This window comes from Schistocerca nitens, chromosome 8 (genome assembly GCF_023898315.1).
Source record: "Schistocerca nitens isolate TAMUIC-IGC-003100 chromosome 8, iqSchNite1.1, whole genome shotgun sequence".
Taxonomy (NCBI): domain Eukaryota; kingdom Metazoa; phylum Arthropoda; class Insecta; order Orthoptera; family Acrididae; genus Schistocerca; species Schistocerca nitens.
The window spans coordinates 456,610,408-456,628,663 of record NC_064621.1 but is presented as its reverse complement, the minus strand read 5'-3'; the positions used below and the strand labels follow the sequence as shown (position 1 = coordinate 456,628,663).

General features: G+C 42.3%; 1 protein-coding gene across 1 annotated transcript in view; it reads right to left on the bottom strand.

Moving 5' to 3' along the window:
- Window positions 1-13,509, bottom strand: part of LOC126199613 (angiomotin-like) — a 70,728-nt gene extending 57,219 nt beyond the window's left edge. Inside the window, exons 1-2 of the mRNA XM_049936540.1 lie at window positions 13,506-13,509; window positions 10,173-10,373 (exon numbers count right to left, since the gene is read on the bottom strand). Coding sequence (XP_049792497.1) covers window positions 10,173-10,373; window positions 13,506-13,509 — 205 coding nt within the window. The remainder of the gene's footprint in view (window positions 1-10,172; window positions 10,374-13,505) is intronic.
- Between the last annotated feature and the right edge of the window lie 4,747 nt (window positions 13,510-18,256).

Below are 18,256 nucleotides of genomic sequence, written 5' to 3'. Positions count from 1 at the left end.
GCAGAAAGGCTGAACCAAGTAAGGATGACGGAACTTGTTTCCGACCCAGGGTGGAGCCCCAGCACATGCGTCATTTTCTTGCGAGGTATGCACGTTATCGCAGCAAGTACAATGTCTTTGTTTTCCGTTTGTTTACTCGTCCCTGCCTTACTACTATGAAATAATTGAAAGTAAACAGTGATCTGTCAGTCCAACATTAGTGACTTTCTTTCAGTGTGTGTTTGTGTGTGTGGGTGTGGGTGTGGGTGTGTGTTTGTGTGTGTGTGTGTGTGTGTGTGTTTGTAAATTAGCTATACATCAAAATGCCGTACTATCTGTGTGCGAACTGAAGATTTTATTTGGAAATATCACGACTTCTGACACAGGAGAGGGAAACTGTGTTCTGAAGTTAGAAACTTTCTATAAGAAACGGTAGCAATTACACAAATATTCTCGGAGAACATCGAAAGTTCCTAACTAAAAAGAAGCAACACTTTTATTCAAAACCTTCACGACACTGCACACGCCGCACTATTGCAATGAATATCTTTACAGTCGAAAAAGATATCCAGATTATGGTCAGATCACAACTGAGAGGGGCGCCGAGGTTCATGCATGGAATCAATCAGCAGTTATTTGAGACAGAGAACTTCGGAGTGAGCGTAGGTAGCCATTAACAGACGAGGGTGAAACGAATACGAACTTCAGCAGTTCATTAATTATATGTTAATGTGCTTAAAAAGTAAATCATACACACAAACGTGTTTCAATCTAAAGAAAAATTTACGCGTATTTCAGTTAATTAACTTAGTACAGAAACAAACAGGAAAAAGGTGTCCATGAAACATGCTCAATAGGTCTTTAGATAAATCGATTGTTTCTTTACACCAGCATAAAGTATGACCACTTTCAGAGGTGCACGTGTTTTGATAGAAAACTTGTTAGAAAATGGTGTCTTATATTTTCCTTGCAGGAATAAGATGTATGAGATGATCATATTTATGGTTTTTTACTTAACAGCAAACACTCTTCTCGAAGGACTATCTCATGGACAATGTTTCCTTGCTCCAAGGAGATCCATAATGCGAGGTAGATGGCAAGAGTCTTAAATGTATTGGAAAGTTGAATTACGACAACAGGAACAGACTGTGTAATGTTCTGTTTATATTTTTCTTCAAAATATGTAAGTCGAAGCTTGACCTTGTGCCACTTCAGGAACAAAAGCACCATATTTGGAGTTCACAATTCTTCCAAAATTTTGTAATCAGGGTGACAACTATGAACTAAACATATCAAACATGTTTTGTATCACCCCGGTTCCCAGAACTCCTGAAGATGACTGTGGTTATTGTAACACGCACATAGTCTCTTTGTCTGTTCAGAGATGTCACTAAACGCGCCCAAAGATGTAAACAACCAGGCACCAGCCGCACCTATTAGCCGGAGGAGCTCCGACAGGCGACCGGTTCCAGTCATTCCACCGGGAAGGAGGTGCACGGCTAATGTTGTCTGTAGTTCAACCATGCCTAGACGGCCAATACCGTGGTTCGATCGCGTCCGCATTGTTACTTTGTGCCAGCAAGGGCTCTCAACAAGGGAAGTGTCCAGGCGTCTCGGAGTGAAGCAAAGCGATGTTGTTCGGACATCGAGGAGATACCGAGAGACAGGAACTGTACATGAAAAGCCTCGCTCAGGCCATGCAAGGGCTACTACTACAGTGGATGACAGCTACCTGCGGATTATGACTCGGACAAACCCTGACACCAACGCCAACATGTTGAATAATGCTTTTCGTGCATTCACAGGACGTCGTGTTACGACTCAAACTCTGCGCAATAGACTGCAAGATGCGCAACTTCTCTCCCAACGTCCATGGTGAGGTCCACCTTTGCAACCACGACAGTACGCAGCGCGGTACAGATGGGCACAACAACATGCCGAATGGACCGCTCAGGATTGGCATCACGTTCCCTTTACCGATGAGTGTCGCATGTGCCTCCAACTGTACAGCCGGCCGCAGTGGCCGTGCGGTTAAAGGCGCTGCAGTCTGGAACCGCAAGACCGCTACGGTCGCAGGTTCGAATCCTGCCTCGGGCATGGATGTTTGTGATGTCCTTAGGTTAGTTAGGTTTAACTAGTTCTAAGTTCTAGGGGACTAATGACCTCAGCAGTTGAGTCCCATAGTGCTCAGAGCCATTTTTTCCAACTGGACAATCGTGGGAGACGTGTTTGGAGGCAACTCGGTCAGGCTAAACGAGTGCAGCAAAAGTGGAGGGTCACTGCAGTTTTGGGGTGGCATTATGAGGGGCCGACGTACGCCGCTGGTGGCCATGGAAGGAGCCGTACCGACTGTACGATACGTGAATGCCATCCTCCGATCGATAGTGCAACCATATCGGCAGCATATTGGCAAGGATTTCGTCTTCGTGGACGACACTTCTCGCCCCCGTCGTTCGCATCATGTGAATGACTTCCTTCAGGATAACGACATCGATAGAATAGAGTGGCCAGCATGTTCTCTATACATGAACCCTATCCAACATGCCTGGGATATATTGAAAAGGCCTGTTTATGGACGACGTGACCCACCAACCACTCTGAGGGATCTACGCCGAATCGCGGTTGAGGAGTGGGACAATCTGGACCAACAGTCCCTTCATGAACTTGCGGATACTATGCCACGACAAATAAGGCATGCATCAATGGAAGAGGACCTGCTACTGGGTCTTAGAGGTACCGGTGTGTACAGCAGTCTGGACCACCACATCTGAAGATCTCGCTATATGGTGGTACAACATGCAATGTGAAGAAATAATGTTTATGTTGATCTCTATTCCAATTTTCTGTACAGGTTCCGGAACTCTCGGAACCTAGGTGATGCCAAACTTTTTTTGGTGTGTGTAAACGAATTAAAAGCGTCATAACTCCTGAACGGGAAGCGCTAGAACGTTCAAACCGGTCGGTTGGACGCGGGGCATGATGGGTATAAGTGTCCTCTATACGGTTTCATTTAGCGACGAAGCCCACTTTCATTTGGATGGATTCGTCAATAACCATAAAAGGGCATTTTGGGGACTGAGAATCCGCATTTCGCTACCGAGAAATCTCTTCACCCCCAACGGGTGACTGTATGGTGTGCATTCTGCAGACACGGAGTAATCGGTGCGATATTCCTTGATGGTACGGTGGCTACTGAACGGTAGGTGGAGGATTTCGAAGATGATTTGACCTCCATGATCCAATTTTAACTGATTTCGGCAAACTTGTGTAACAAAAACGTGGCTGCGTTGTGCATCCAAACAAGAAATAACAAATTACAAATGAAAGCCACTACTCTCAAAATCGTGCAGACTGTTTATTAAGAAGATGTCAGAAGGCAATAACTATGTTATAAACTGGAAATAAAACTTCTTCTGCCATATTTCCGGCACATACCCGTGGTCAAGAGGTAGTGTCTTTGGTTAATAAGAAAAACGTCCTCGGTCCCGGGTTCAAAAACCCCCAGCATTCCGGCGTAAGAAGTCACCCTCGTTCTGGCAACTGCCTTGTCAAAGAGGGCGGAGGAGCGGACAGAGGAAAAGGGCACTCTCATGTCCTAGGGGTGCGAAACTGCCCCTAGAGGTAGAATAATCAATACTGATCAACGGAATAGGGATGCAGAAGTCAATGGAAACCACTGCATTAAAGACACGTCAAGTGTATCCACAAGACATGTGGCCTGTAATTGAAAAATGTCATAATGATCACTCCATTGGCAGAAGATCCCGGAATAGTCCCCCATTCGGACATCCGGGAGGGGACTCCCAAGGGGGATGTGACCATGATAAAATACTGATAACCAACATAATGATACCATTCTACGAATCGGGGTGTGGAATGTCAGAAACTTCAACGTGGCAAGGAAACTAGAAAATCTGAAAAGGGAAATGCAAAGGCACAATCCAGATATAGTAGGGGTCAGTGAAGTCAAATGGAAAAAATACAAGGATATCTGATCAGATGAGTATAGGGTAATATCAACAGCAGCAGAAAATGATTTAACGGGAGTATGATTTGTTATGAATAGGAACGTAGGGGAGAGAATGTGTTACTGTGAACAGTTCAGTGATAGGGTCGTTCTTATCAGAATCGACAGCAAACCCACACCGGTAACGATAGTTCAGGTATATATGCCGACGTCGCAAGCTGAAGATGAAGATACAGAGAAAGTATATGAGGATATTAAAAGGGTAATGCAGTACGTAAAGGGAGACGAAAATGTAATAGTCATGGGAGACTGGTATGCAGTTGTAACGGAAGGAGTAGAAGGAGAGGTGACAGGGGAATATGGGCTTGGGAGAAGGAATTAGAGAGGAGAAAGACTAATCGAGTTCTGCAACAAGTTTTAGATAGTATTAGCGAATACTCTGATTAAGAATCACAAGAGAACCAGGTATACTTGCAAAAGGCCGAGCGATAGAGGAGGATTTCAGTTACATTATATCATGGTCGAAGAGAGATTCCGAAATCAGGTGCTGGATTGTAAGGCCCACCCAGTAGCATATATAGACTCAGATCACAATGTAGTAGTGATTAAGAGTAGGCTGACGTTTAAGACGTTAGTCACAAAGAATCAATACGCAAAGAAGTGGAATACAGAAGTACTAAGGAATGACGATTCCCCCATGAATCATGGACCTTGCCGTTGGTGGGGAGGCTTGCGTGCCTCAGCGATACAGATGGCCGTACCGTAGGTGCAACCACAACGGAGGGGAATCTGTTGAGAGGCCAGACAAACATGTGGTTCCTGAAGAGGGGCATCAGCCTTTTCAGTAGTTGCAGGGGCAACAGTCTGGATGATTGACTGATCTGGCCTTGTAACATTAACCAAAACGGCCTTGCTGTGCTGGTACTGCGAACGGCTGAAAGCAAGGGGAAACTACAGCCGTAATTTTTCCCGAGGACATGCAGCTTTACTGAATGATTAAATGATGATGGCGTCCTCTTGGGTAAAATATTCCGGAGGTAAAATAGTCCCCCATTCGGATCTCCGGGCGGGGACTACTCAAGAGGACGTCGTTATGAGGAGAAAGAAAACTGGCATTCTACGGATCGGAGCGTGGAATGTCAGATCCCTTAATCGGGCAGGTAGGTTAGAAAATTTAAAAAGGGATATGGATAGGTTAAAGTTAGATATAGTGGGAATTAGTGAAGTTCGGTGGCAGGAGGAACAAGACTTTTGGTCAGGTGATTACAGGGTTATAAATACAAAATCAAATAGGGGTAATGCAGGAGTAGGTTTAATAATGAATAAAAAAATAGGAGTGCGGGTTAGCTACTACAAACAGCATAGTGAACGCATTATTGTGGCCAAGATAGACACAAAGCCCATGCCTACTACAGTAGTACAAGTTTATATGCCAACTAGCTCTGCAGATGATGAAGAAATTGATGAAATGTATGACGAGATAAAAGAAATTATTCAGGTAGTGAAGGGAGACGAAAATTTAATAGTCATGGGTGACTGGAATTCGTCAGTAGGAAAAGGGAGAGAAGGAAACATAGTAGGTTAATATGGAGTGGGGGGAAGAAATGAAAGAGGACGCCGCCTTGTAGAATTTTCCACAGAGCATAAATTAATCATAGCTAACACTTGGTTCATGAATCATAAAAGAAGGTTGTATACCTGGAAGAATCCTGGAGATACTAATAGGTATCAGATAGATTATATAATGGTAAGACAGAGATTTAGGAACCAGGTTTTAAATTGTAAGACATTTCCAGGGGCAGATGTGGATTCTGACCACAATCTATTGGTTATGAACTGCAGATTGAAACTGAAGAAACTGCAAAAAGGTGGGAATTTAAGGAGATGGGACCTGGATAAACTGAAAGAACCAGAGGTTGTAGAGAGTTTCAGGGAGAGCATAAGGGAACAATTGACAGGAATGGGGGAAAGAAATACAGTAGAAGAAGAATGGGTAGCTCTGAGGGATGAAGTAGTGAAGGCAGCAGAGGATCAAGTAGGTAAAAAGACGAGGGCTAATAGAAATTCTTGGGTAACAGAAGAAATATTGAATTTAATTTATGAAAGTAGAAAATATAGAAATGCAGTAAATGAAGCAGGCAAAAGAGAATACAAATGTCTCAAAAATGAGATCGACAGGAAGTGCAAAATGGCTAAGCGGGGATGGCTAGAGGACAAATGTAAGAATGTAGAGGCTTGTCTCACTAGGGGTAAGATAGATACCGCCTACAGGAAAATTAAAGAGACCTTTGGAGAGAAGAGAACCATTTGTATGAATATCAAGAGCTCAGATGGCAACCCAGTTCTAAGCAAAGAAGGGAAGGCAGAAAGGTGGAAGGAGTATATAGAGGGTTTATACAAGGGCGATGTACTTGAGGACAGTATTATGGAAATGGAAGAGGATGTAGATGAAGATGAAATGGGAGATATGATACTGCGTGAAGAGTTTGACAGAGCACTGAAAGACCTGAGTCGAAACAAGGCCCCGGGAGTAGACAACATTCCATTAGAACTACTGATGGCCTTGGGAGAGCCAGTCATGACAAAACTCTACCATCTGGTGAGCAAGATGTATGAGACAGGCGAAATACCCTCAGACTTCAAGAAGAATATAATAATTCCAATACCAAAGAAAGCAGGTGTTGACAGATGTGAAAATTACCGAAATATCAGTTTAATAAGTCACAGCTGCAAAATACTAACGCGAATTCTTTACAGACGAATGGAAAAACTGGTAGAAGCGGACCTCGGGGAAGATCAGTTTGGATTCCGTAGAAATGTTGGAACACGTGAGGCAATACTAACCTTACGACTTATCTTAGAAGAAAGATTAAGAAAAGGCAAACCTACGTTTCTAGCATTTGTAGACTTAGAGAAAGCTTTTGACAACGTTAACTGGAATACTCTCTTTCAAATTCTGAAGGTGGCAGGGGTAAAATACAGGGAGCGAAAGGCTATTTACAATTTGTACAGAAACCAGATGGCAGTTATAAGAGTCGAGGGGCATGAAAGGGAAGCAGTGGTTGGGAAAGGAGTGAGACAGGGTTGTAGCCTCTCCCCGATGTTATTCAATCTGTATATTGAGCAAGCAGTAAAGGAAACAAAAGAAAAATTCGGAGTAGGTATTAAAATTCGTGGAAAAGAAGTAAAAACTTTGAGGTTCGCCGATGACATTGTAATTCTGTCAGAGACAGCAAAGGACTTGGAAGAGCAGTTGAACGGAATGGACAGTGTCTTGAAAGGAGGATATAAGATGAACATCAACAAAAGCAAAACGAAGATAATGGAATGTAGTCAGATTAAATCGGGTGATGCTGAGGGGATTAGATTAGGAAATGAGACACTTAAAGTAGTAAAGGAGTTTTGCTATTTAGGGAGTAAAGTAACTGATGATGGTCGAAGTAGAGAGGATATAAAATGTAGACTGGCAATGGCAAGGAAATCGTTTCTGAAGAAGAGAAATTTGTTAACATCGAGTATAGATTTAAGTGTCAGGAAGTCGTTTCTGAAAGTATTTGTATGGTGTGTAGCCATGTATGGAAGTGAAACATGGACGATAACCAGTTTGGACAAGAAGAGAATAGAAGCTTTCGAAATGTGGTGCTATAGAAGAATGCTGAAGATAAGGTGGGTAGATCATGTAACTAATGAGGAGGTATTGAATAGGATTGGGGTGAAGAGAAGTTTGTGGCACAACTTGACTAGAAGAAGGGATCGGTTGGTAGGACATGTTTTGAGGCATCAAGGGATCACAAATTTAGCATTGGAGGGCAGCGTGGAGGGTAAAAATCGTAGAGGGAGACCAAGAGATCAATACACTAAGCAGATTCAGAAGGATGTAGGTTGCAGTAGGTACTGGGAGATGAAGAAGCTTGCACAGGATAGAGTAGCATGGAGAGCTGCATCAAACCAGTCTCAGGACTGAAGACCACAACAACAACAACAACAAGGAATGACGAGGTACGCTTGAAGTTCTCTAAGGCTACAGATCTGGCAATACAGAATAACTCTGTAGGCAGTTGAAGAAAAATGGACAGCTCTTAAAAGAGCCATCACGGAAGTTGCAAAGAAATACATAGGTAGAAAGAAGGTAACTGCGAAAAAACCATGGGTAAGAGAAGAAATACTTCAGTTGATCAATCAAAGAAGGAAGTACAAAATTGTTCCGGGAAACTCAGGAATACAGAAATACAAGTCGCTGAAAAACGGAATAAATAGGAAGTGCAGGAAAGCTAAGACGATATGACTGTATAAAAAATGTGAAGAAATCGAAAAAGAAATGCTAGTCGGAAGGACTGACTCAGCATACAGGAAAGTCTAAACAACCTTCGGTAACATTAAAAGCAAGAGTGGTAACATTAAGAGTTCAAGGGTAATTCCACTGCTAAATGCAGAGGAGAGAGCGGATAGATGGATGAATAAAGTGAAAGCCTCGATGAGGGGAAGATTTGTATGATATTATATAAGAGGGAACACGGGTGGATTTAGAAGATGTGAGGTATTCATTATTAGAATCTGAAATTAAAAGAGCTTTGGAGGACTTAATGTTAAATAAGGCAGAAGGGATAGTTAACATTCCATCAGTATTTCTGAAATCATTGGGGAAGGGGCAACAAAACGACTATTCACATTGGTGTGTAGAATGTGTGAGTCTGGCGACATACCATTTGATTTTCGGAAAAGCATCATCCACATCATTCCGAAGACGGCAAGAGCTGACAAGTGCGAGAAGTATCGTTCAATCAACTAAACAGATCGTGCTGCTAACAAGGGTAACATACAAAAGAATGGAGAAGAAAATTGAGGATGCGCTAGATGACGATCAGTTTGCCTATAGATAAAGTAAAGGCACAAGAGTGGCAATTCTGACATTGCGGTTAATAATGGAAGCTAGACTAAAGAGAAATCAAGACACGTTCATAGGATTTGTCGACCTGGGAAAAGCGTTCGACTATGTAAAATGGTGCAAGATGTTGGAAATTCTAAAAAAAGTCGGGGTAAGCTATAGGGAGAGACGGGTCATATGCAATATGTACAACAGCCAAGAGGGAATAATAGGAGTGGACGACTAAGAACGCAGTGCTCGTATTAAAAACCGTGTAAGACAAGAATGTAGCCTTTCGCTTATATTGTTCAGTCTGTACATCGATGAAGCAGTGATGGAAATAAAAGAAAGGTTCAGGAGTGGAATTAAAATTCAGTGTGAAAGGATATCAATTATTCGATTAGTTGGTGACATTGTTATCCTGTGTGAAAGTGAAGAAGGATAACATGCTCTGCTGAACGGAACGAAGTCTAATGGGGACACAGAGTGGAATGAGAGTAGATCGAAGAAAGACGAAGGTAATGAGAGGTAGCAGAAAATAGAACAGCGAGAAACTTAATATCAGGATTGATGGTCACGAAGTAGAGGAAGTTAAGGAATTCAGCTAAATAGGCGGTAAAATAACCATGGACGGACGGAGCAAGGAGAACATCATAATCAGACTAGCACTGGCAAAAAGGCCATCCCTGGCCCAGAGAAGTCTACTAGTATCAAATATAGGCCTTAATTCGAGGAAGAAAATTCTGAGAACGTATGTCTGGAGTACAGCGTTGTATGGTTGTGGAAAATGTACTGTGCGAAAACTGGAAAAGAAGAGAATCGAAGTTTTTGAGATGTGGTGTTTCAGACGACTGTGAAAATTAGATGGACTGATAAGGTAAGGAATGAGGAGGTTCTGCGCAGATTCGGAGAGGAAAGGAATATGTGGAACACACTAGTTAGGGGAAGAGACAGGATGATAGGACATCTGTTAAGACATGAGGGAATGACTTTCATGGTACTAGAGGGAGCTGTAGAAGGCAAAAACTGTAGGGGAAGAGAGAGATTGGAATACATCCAGCAAATAATTGAGGACGTAGGTTGCAAGTGCTATTCTGAGATGAAGAGGTTGGCACAGAAATTGATGACCCATGACCCAAAAAAAATTCCAGTAATACACTTTGAATGTCGTTTACTGTTATTAGACAGTAGGTAAAGAGCTTGTCTAGTTGGTCGGTCGATAGGAATTGGTTGAATGTCAAATATATTGTGACAGTATGAAAAATAGAAGAAATGTTGTAGCATTTACGTAAATATGAATAACTGTAGCGAAAATCTAGTTGTGTTATTTGCTTCGTTTGATGAAATGGGTTCTATACATACCCCGTTGTTTTAACAGCAGTTCGAGGACTCCAGCAATAGCTGCTTCAAGAAGAGCATGTGGATATGGTGTTACCGGCTTTGATGGCGGCTGTTTTGTGACAGATGCTGATGGAATTTCTTGCGCGTTGTCCGGTGCTGGTGCCGGTGTCAGTGACGATGTAGGGGGTGATTCGGTTTCTGGTAACAGTTCTGTCGTTGAATCTGAAATTTTAATAATCAGTAAATGCGTTAAAATATATAGGATACAACGCAAATCATAAACTGAAAACAAGGAATTCTAGCAGGAGCATAATAATTTACGTTAATTATTTATCGTCATTTATGTAGAAAGTTACTTCCAGTCATGTAGGTAAAGTACAAAGAGTAATTATGAAACTAGGTACAACATTTGTAGAAGACGTAAAATCATATAAATTACAACCGAATGAAAAAGCAGTTTCCTTAAACTATTTAGTTGTATATACGACTTCAGAATGTTGCATAGCTTTTTTGTGTAAGGGTGGAAGCACCAGCAAGGAAGGTATGTAAGATGTGCGGAAAATATTGCAGCCCTCGTCGTTGTAGTGCGGAAACGGAGCGATTAATCTGACGTACCAAAGGGCATAAACATTGGTCTCAGGGCCAAAGGTGAAAGCATTTCCGAAACGGCTAAGTGTGTAAACTGTCCACGTCTCGCTATGGTGAAAGTATGCCGTGAACGGCGAAGTGGCACTAGTGTCGACGCAACGTTGGTGCACCATAGGAAATACGCTACTGGCAGTTAAAATTGCTACACCACGAAGATGACGTACTACAGACGCGAAAATTAAGAACATGCTGTGATATGCAAATGATTAGTTTTTCAGAGCATTCACACACGGTTGGCGCCGGTGGCGACACCTACAACGTGCTGCAATGAGGAAAGTTAGAATATGGAATCGGTGGGTTCAGGAGGGTAATACGGAACGCTGTCCTGGATCCCAACGGTCTCGTATCACTAGCAGTCGAGATGACAGGCATCTTATCCGCATGGCTGTAACGGATCTTGCAGCCACGTCTCGATCACGGAGTCAACAGATGGGGGAGTTTCCAAGACAACATCCAACTGCTCGAACAGTTCGACGATGTTTACAGCAGCATGGACTATTAGCTCGGAGACCATGGCTGTGGTTACCCTTGACGCTGCATCAGAGACAGGAGCGCCTGCGATGGTGAGCTTAACGACGAACCTGGGTGCACGAATGGCAAAACGTCATTTTTCCGATGAAACCAGGTTCTGTTTACAGCATCATGAAGCTTGCATCCGTGTTTGGCGACATCGCGGTGAACGCACATTGGAAGCGTATATTCGACATCGCCATACTGGCGTTTCACCCGGCGTGATGGTATGGGGTGCCATTGTTTACACGTATCGGTCACCTCTTGTTCGCACTGACGGCACTTTGAACAGTGAACGTTACATTTCAGATGTTTTACGACCCCTGGCTCTACCCTTCATTAGATCCCTGCCAAACCCTTCATTTCAGCAGGATAATGCACGACCGCATGTTGCAGGTACTGTACGGGCCTTTCTGGATAGAGAAAATGTTCGACAGCTGACCTGGCCAGCACATTCTCCAGATATCTCACCAATTGAAAACTTCTGGTCAATGGTGGCCGAGCAACTACTCGTCACAATACGCCAGTCACTACTTTTGATGAACTGTGGTATCGTACTGAAGCTGCATGGGCAGCTGTACCTGCACACGCCATCCAAGCTCTGCTAGACTCAATGCCGAGGCGTGTCAAGGCCGTAATTACGGACAGAGGTGATTGTTCTGGGTACTGATTTCTCAGGATCTCTGCAACCAAACTGCGTGAAAATGTAATCACATGTCAATTATAGTATAATATCCAGAATGAGATTTTCACTCTGCAGCGGAGTGTGCGCTGATATGAAACTTCCTGGCAGATTAACACTGTGTGCCGGACCGAGACTCGAACTCGGGACCTTTGCCTTTCGGGGGCAAGTGCTCTACTTACTGAGCTACCCAAGCTGTGGTAGCTCAGTTGCCCACGAAATGCAAAGGTCCCGAGTTCGAGTCTCGGTCCGGCACACAGTTTTAATCTGCCAGGAAGTTTCATAGTATAATATATTTGTCCAATGAATACCCGTTTATCAACTGCATTTCTTCTTGGTGTAGCAATTTTAATGGCCAGCAGTGTAGATAACAGCGGTCAACGACGGGTGCCGAAATGTATACAAGTGAATAGACTTGCAGCTGTTGAGAAACGTACCCTCAGATAAACAAAGGGCTACGACCGTTCAACGAACGTTACTGCGTATGGGCCACTACAGATGGCGCCCAGTTCTTGCACCTATATTGACTGCCGTTCATTGTCGACGAAGACAGGAATTTGTACGCCAATACCTGAAAAGGTCGTCCACTGGGTGGCAACAAGTCCTTTTTCAAATTCTTTTCAGAAGAATCACATTTTATCCTCCATCAGAGTGAAACGTCTGAAACAGAACCCCTGTTTGTCGGAAGCGTCCAAGTCGGAGGGGGAAGCTTTACGGTCTGGGAAACGTTTCTCGGCATTCCCACGGTGATCTCGTTATTTTCGAGGGCACAGTGGATGAACAGAAGTATCCATCCATCCTCGCGGACCATGAGCGTCCCTAGAGTCAGTCTATTTTCCTCAGCACGATGGCATCTACCAGTATGACAATGCAACGTATCACACTCCTCGCAGTGTGCAGGCGTGTTTCTAAGAGCACCAGGTCGAGTTTAGTGTAATCGCCTGACCACTACACTCCCCCGTATTTAAACCCAATCAAGAATCTGTTGGATCACCACAATTGGGTTGTTCGAGCCAAGGATCCTCAGTCGAGAGACCTAGCGCCGCTGGACTCAGCAATAAGAGTCGGTATGGCTCCACATCTCTGCTGATAAATTTCAGAACGTCAGTGACTGTCTTCCTGCACGTCTTGCAGCAGTCAGCACAGCAAAATGCGGCAGTTCAGGCTTTTGAAAGGTGGTCACATTAATGTGACTGGACAGTGTACAATTATCTTGAAGCAGTTTTCTGGGAGTTGTAGTAAGGAGAGGCTCTGCAGCGTAAACTGCCCGTTTCGAAAAATACAAACGGTTTTTGACTATGAATCATAGAATTACTTCGAAAATAAATTAAAAGTAATTCAAGAAATTGCTTAGAGCGATGATTATAGGTCCACGCTTAATTGGTAACATATTAGATCACATAGACGATAAACAAGACTCAAATACTGTAACTAGATTGGATATCATAGTTATTTGCCAGCAAACTAAAATCCAGGAAATATACACCATCTTTCTACACTAGGTGCAGACTTACCCATATTCCGTTCAACAGTAAAGATAATAACCCACCTTTAGAATAAGGTACATGTGGCAAATAAGGTCCGGTTCCTAATAAAGCCCATTCTCATTTTCTAGCATAGAAATTTGAAAACAGCGCGAAATCTTTTTGGTAATCACAGTTAGTGACATCTAGTGGCCAAGGCAACAACTATTTCCGCACCCGCTCTCGTGTCGGCCATTTTACTTTCAGTTGTGCTATGGCGTTCAGCAAAGGAGGGCTGCTTCTTATTTGCACGGTATGTTTCATCTAATGCAATCGTTTCGGTTATGAAGCATTTGTACTAGTAAATATGTATTTGTGAACAGAAAATTGTGCTATATTAAGATAGTTGCATTATCTTCCTAACAATAAGTTTCTTTTTAAACAATTAACGCACACGCGTTTTAAACTAGTTGTTCCCAATAAGGCCCATCCGTGGCGCTCCAAACAAGGCCCGGGCGGGCCTTACTAGGCATCTTGTTATATGGAGCTGTGCATAACTGCAATGCATATTTAAGTTCAGTGTATCCTGGGAAACCTCATGTAACACGTATTTACTATCTGTAAATTAAATCTAAATTATTTTATACATATTTACCGAGCTATTACTTGGTCGTTTCCAGAAATGTCAAAAGAAAACATTTTACATTCGTTCTTGGTAATCTTTGTGACAGTGCGATCTGCATTTAGATCAATAACGTTTAGTATCTACAACTGAAGTACGGTACTTTAAAGATATATATAATCACAGTTTTACAAACCTAGTTCAGGAACATCAGGCATACTGGTAATGTTTGTTTTTAGATGGAGCCACAGAAAAAACGAGTAACATGGGATGCAGATAATTTAAAATGAGCTGTAGAAGCTGTTGCTGAAGGGATGCCTGTCAGAGCCGCTTCAAAAATATACGGGATTCCTCGACGTACGTTACGCAACCACATACGTTCTGGACTAACAACCAAACGTTTGGGACGAAAAGCTTGTTTGGACGAAACTCAGGAAAGAGAACTTTGCCAAAGAATTTTTCGACTCGCTGAAGTTGGGTATCCGATCACAGCAAAAGTGCTCAGAAAATGTGTATATGTATATTGTGAAAAGAATAGTGTGCAGAATCCTTATACTGAGACGAAGAGATTGGCTGTACGGAAGTGGATCAAGCTCTTTCTACAAAGACACGCAGAAATTGCAAGAAGGAAGGCACAACACTTGAATCCAGCAAGGGCTGCAAAGCTGAACAAGATTATTGTAAATGATCATTTTTAGAACCTGAAACGGTCTTGTTCGAATTGGAGTTATTTGACAAACCCCATCTTATCTAGAATATGGACGAAAAGGGATGTAGCCTCGCACTCCACAGGTCTCCTGTTGTTTTAGCCAAGAAATGTGTGAAACGCTTGCATTTTGTAGCCCCAGAACATGGGGAACATGTTACCATTGTCTCATGTGGGAATGCAATTAGATAGGTTATTCCTCCTATGATACTTTTCAAAGGAAAGTGACGCAAGCCAGAATGGGGAGACTATTTGGCACCTGGAACTGCACTAGAAATGACGGATAAGGGCTCAATGAATACTGCGACATTCATCAAATGGATACATCATTTTGCCAAATACAAGCCTTGAAAAGATATTATTTTGATATATGATGAAGCATCGTCACATTTGGACCCGGAAATTTGCGACGTTGCTGAAGAGCACAATATCAGACTTTACTGCTTGCCCAGCAACACAACACATGAGCTGCAACCCAGGGATAAATCAGTATTCAAGCCGTTTGAGTCTTGCTGGGATGACGAAGTTCAACTGTACTGGTCTACACATGAAAGGGAAGAAAACAGAGCAATTAAAAGACGTGTATTTGGAAAAATCTTCAGCAAGGTGTGGCCAAAAGCAGCATCCCTAGTAAATGTCATGTATGGGTTACATGCAACAGGGATTGGTCCTTTTGACCCAGAAGTCATTCCAGACACTGCATTTGCTCCCTCTCGTCAATCAGAGCGTCCTGACCTAGAAGAGAACATGACAATGCCCCTGAAACAGGGAAACTGCCAGAGACTCAATCAGACCCAAAGACTTCCCGCAAAAAGGGGCGCCAGTCCACTGATTCCAGTTCATCAGAAAGCGAGGCATATTCAGTAAAGGATAGTTCAAGTGACTTCAGTCTTGAAGATAGTGACGCACCTGAAGATCTCGAGTGTTCTTTCAAGGAAATTTTGTAAACCGGAAAGCTGAAGATAAAAAACCAAACATCACGGAAGAATGCACTAAATTACAAGGCGCAAGTCGTATCTAAGGCACTATTCACGCAGACTCAAAAGAAAAATGGTACCAATGAAAGCACTGGGTCTAAGGCAGATTCACGTCGCCAAAAACTTTCACCCTCAGTAATGAATATTCAGAAGAAAAAAATGCAAAAATAAAAACTCCACTGAAGCAAGCAGCAGTTCTGCCTCTGAAGCAAGCAGTAGTTCTGCCTCTAAGAATGTGTTGCAAGAGGATGGCTGGTTTTGTCACATATGCTGTGAAGACAGGATATTCGACATGAGACTTTGCAGAAAATGTATGAAATATGTGCATGAAGATTGTGTAGGGTTGACACGAAAAGACAGAGTGCTAAATTTCCTGTGCCTCATCTGGAAAAAATGATTTAAATGAGCCAAACCAGTTTCACAAATCATTATTCATATGTTCATTGAAAATTTAATGATTAGAATTATTGTTCCTTTTACGATCAGGAAACTTACTGCTGTCAGAACAATTTTGATTGCTGATTGAATGTAAAAAACTGAAGAGCTTATAAGCAGTAAGTACCCACAGTTCTGTATGAAGCATTTGTAAAAACAAATAATTATAAAGGTCTATGTATCATCTCATTCCACTTATTTCTAAAACAAGCTTACGTTACAACTCTTGCAGTGTATTCAAACAGTTTTCCTGCCATTTACCTGCCCCAGAACGTTAATATGAATAGGTTGCGCCTACGGACCATATCAGGAACAAGGTCTCCTAACAAGGCCCACTTGCAAGGGTTAAACGTTTTCTTTAAAATGATGATATTATTTAAATAAACTTTCAATTTTAGTTTATTTTTTAACTCAATAGAGTTGTAGGATGTTGCACTTACGATCTCGGAATCTTACCACTTACACAAACTGAATACTAAAATTCTAAACGTTAGGTGGGCCTTATTTGGTACACGTACCTTAGAGTGAAATTTATAGGATTTTCTGGATTTATGTAGCAAATTATACGTAGATCCATCAGGCAGGACTGTAACTAGTAGGCTGGTTGAACATGAAAGAAGTGGGAGGCTGAAAATTAAAAATTCCACTGTTTCTGAACGTACTGTGAGCGAATATTTTCTTAGGACATCAAATGTTGGGCTCTCCATAGAGAATATAAAGGCAGAAAACTCACATTACTTGAAATTGTGGCTATAAATAAACATTACTCACTAATCCTGATTTAATCTTCAGTCATCAGATACAATCTTTTATTGATCTTTGCTGCTATAGCAGCAGCCAATTAAAGTTTTCCTCATCGTAAGATAATGCGCTTGTCGCAAACAGCACCTAGCGAGGTCGCCCAGTGGTTAGCACACTGGACTCGCATTCGGGAGAACGACGGTTCAATACCGCGTCAGGCCATCGTGATTTAGGTTCTCCTTGATTTCCCTAAATCGCTCCAGGCAAATGCCGGGATGGTTCCTTTGAAAGGGCAAGGCCGACTTCCTTTTCTGTCCTTCCCTAATCCGATGAGACCCATGTCCTCGCTGTTTGGTCTCTTCCCCCAAACAATCCCATCCAATCGTAAACAGTATAACAGTTCGCCATGTCTCCTGCCTTCTTCCACTGGCCCATTTTCTTGTCCCCAACATTCAACAGTTATTTTGTGAGTATAACATAGCAGTATGTGTCGGTATTCACTTGTGTTTTGGTTTGGGCTGCACATTATTATGTACGTTGAATCTTTATATAAAATGTAGCAATGTAATAATGATATATTTATAGCATCTCTGTGTACTTCCTAATGCTTGTTTCCGTACAGATGTATAGTCGTTAAAGGTCATACATCTTTAGGACACCAAGCTTTGTACAACTACAAACTATCGTTAATGTTGTGTGCGCTGTCTGCTTGGTCTTGAGTTGTCTAAGGATGGCCTAAAAACTCGTGAACAAGCAATTGAACTGTAATTTAATTTTATTCTGGGACATCTACACTACGTATTAAAATTTTAATATGTGTATGTTCTTCAAAGTACCGACAGAATATTACGTAAATATGCCACCCTTGCACTTTATTTCATTTCCTCCACCGTATTATGAATGAATAAATACAGGTGACTTTCAGGAGCCAACAGGCATAGGAAGACATTTTAGTTTCAAGTACAATCCGCTTGATACGTTTCAGTTATACATTCACTTGTTCCGTCGTCGTCATCAGGATTCTGTTGTGTTAGCAGGCCGGCGTCTCCATTTCAGTCTTTCCACCATTTTCTTCTCTAGGATGCAGTATGTCCTGCCGTCAAGCACGTTGTTGATGACCTGAAATCTCTTCATCCCTCGGTTCATCTTCCTTCCCATACACAACCTTAGGACTTTTTGTCCGCACCTTCTTTGTTGATTTACGTCCTATCCCACTCATTTTACTTCTCTTTAGAACGCCGAGGAATTCTTTCTGGCATTTAACTCTTCATAGCATTTGTTCTGTTTTCACCGAATACATCCCACTTATACATTGTGTCCC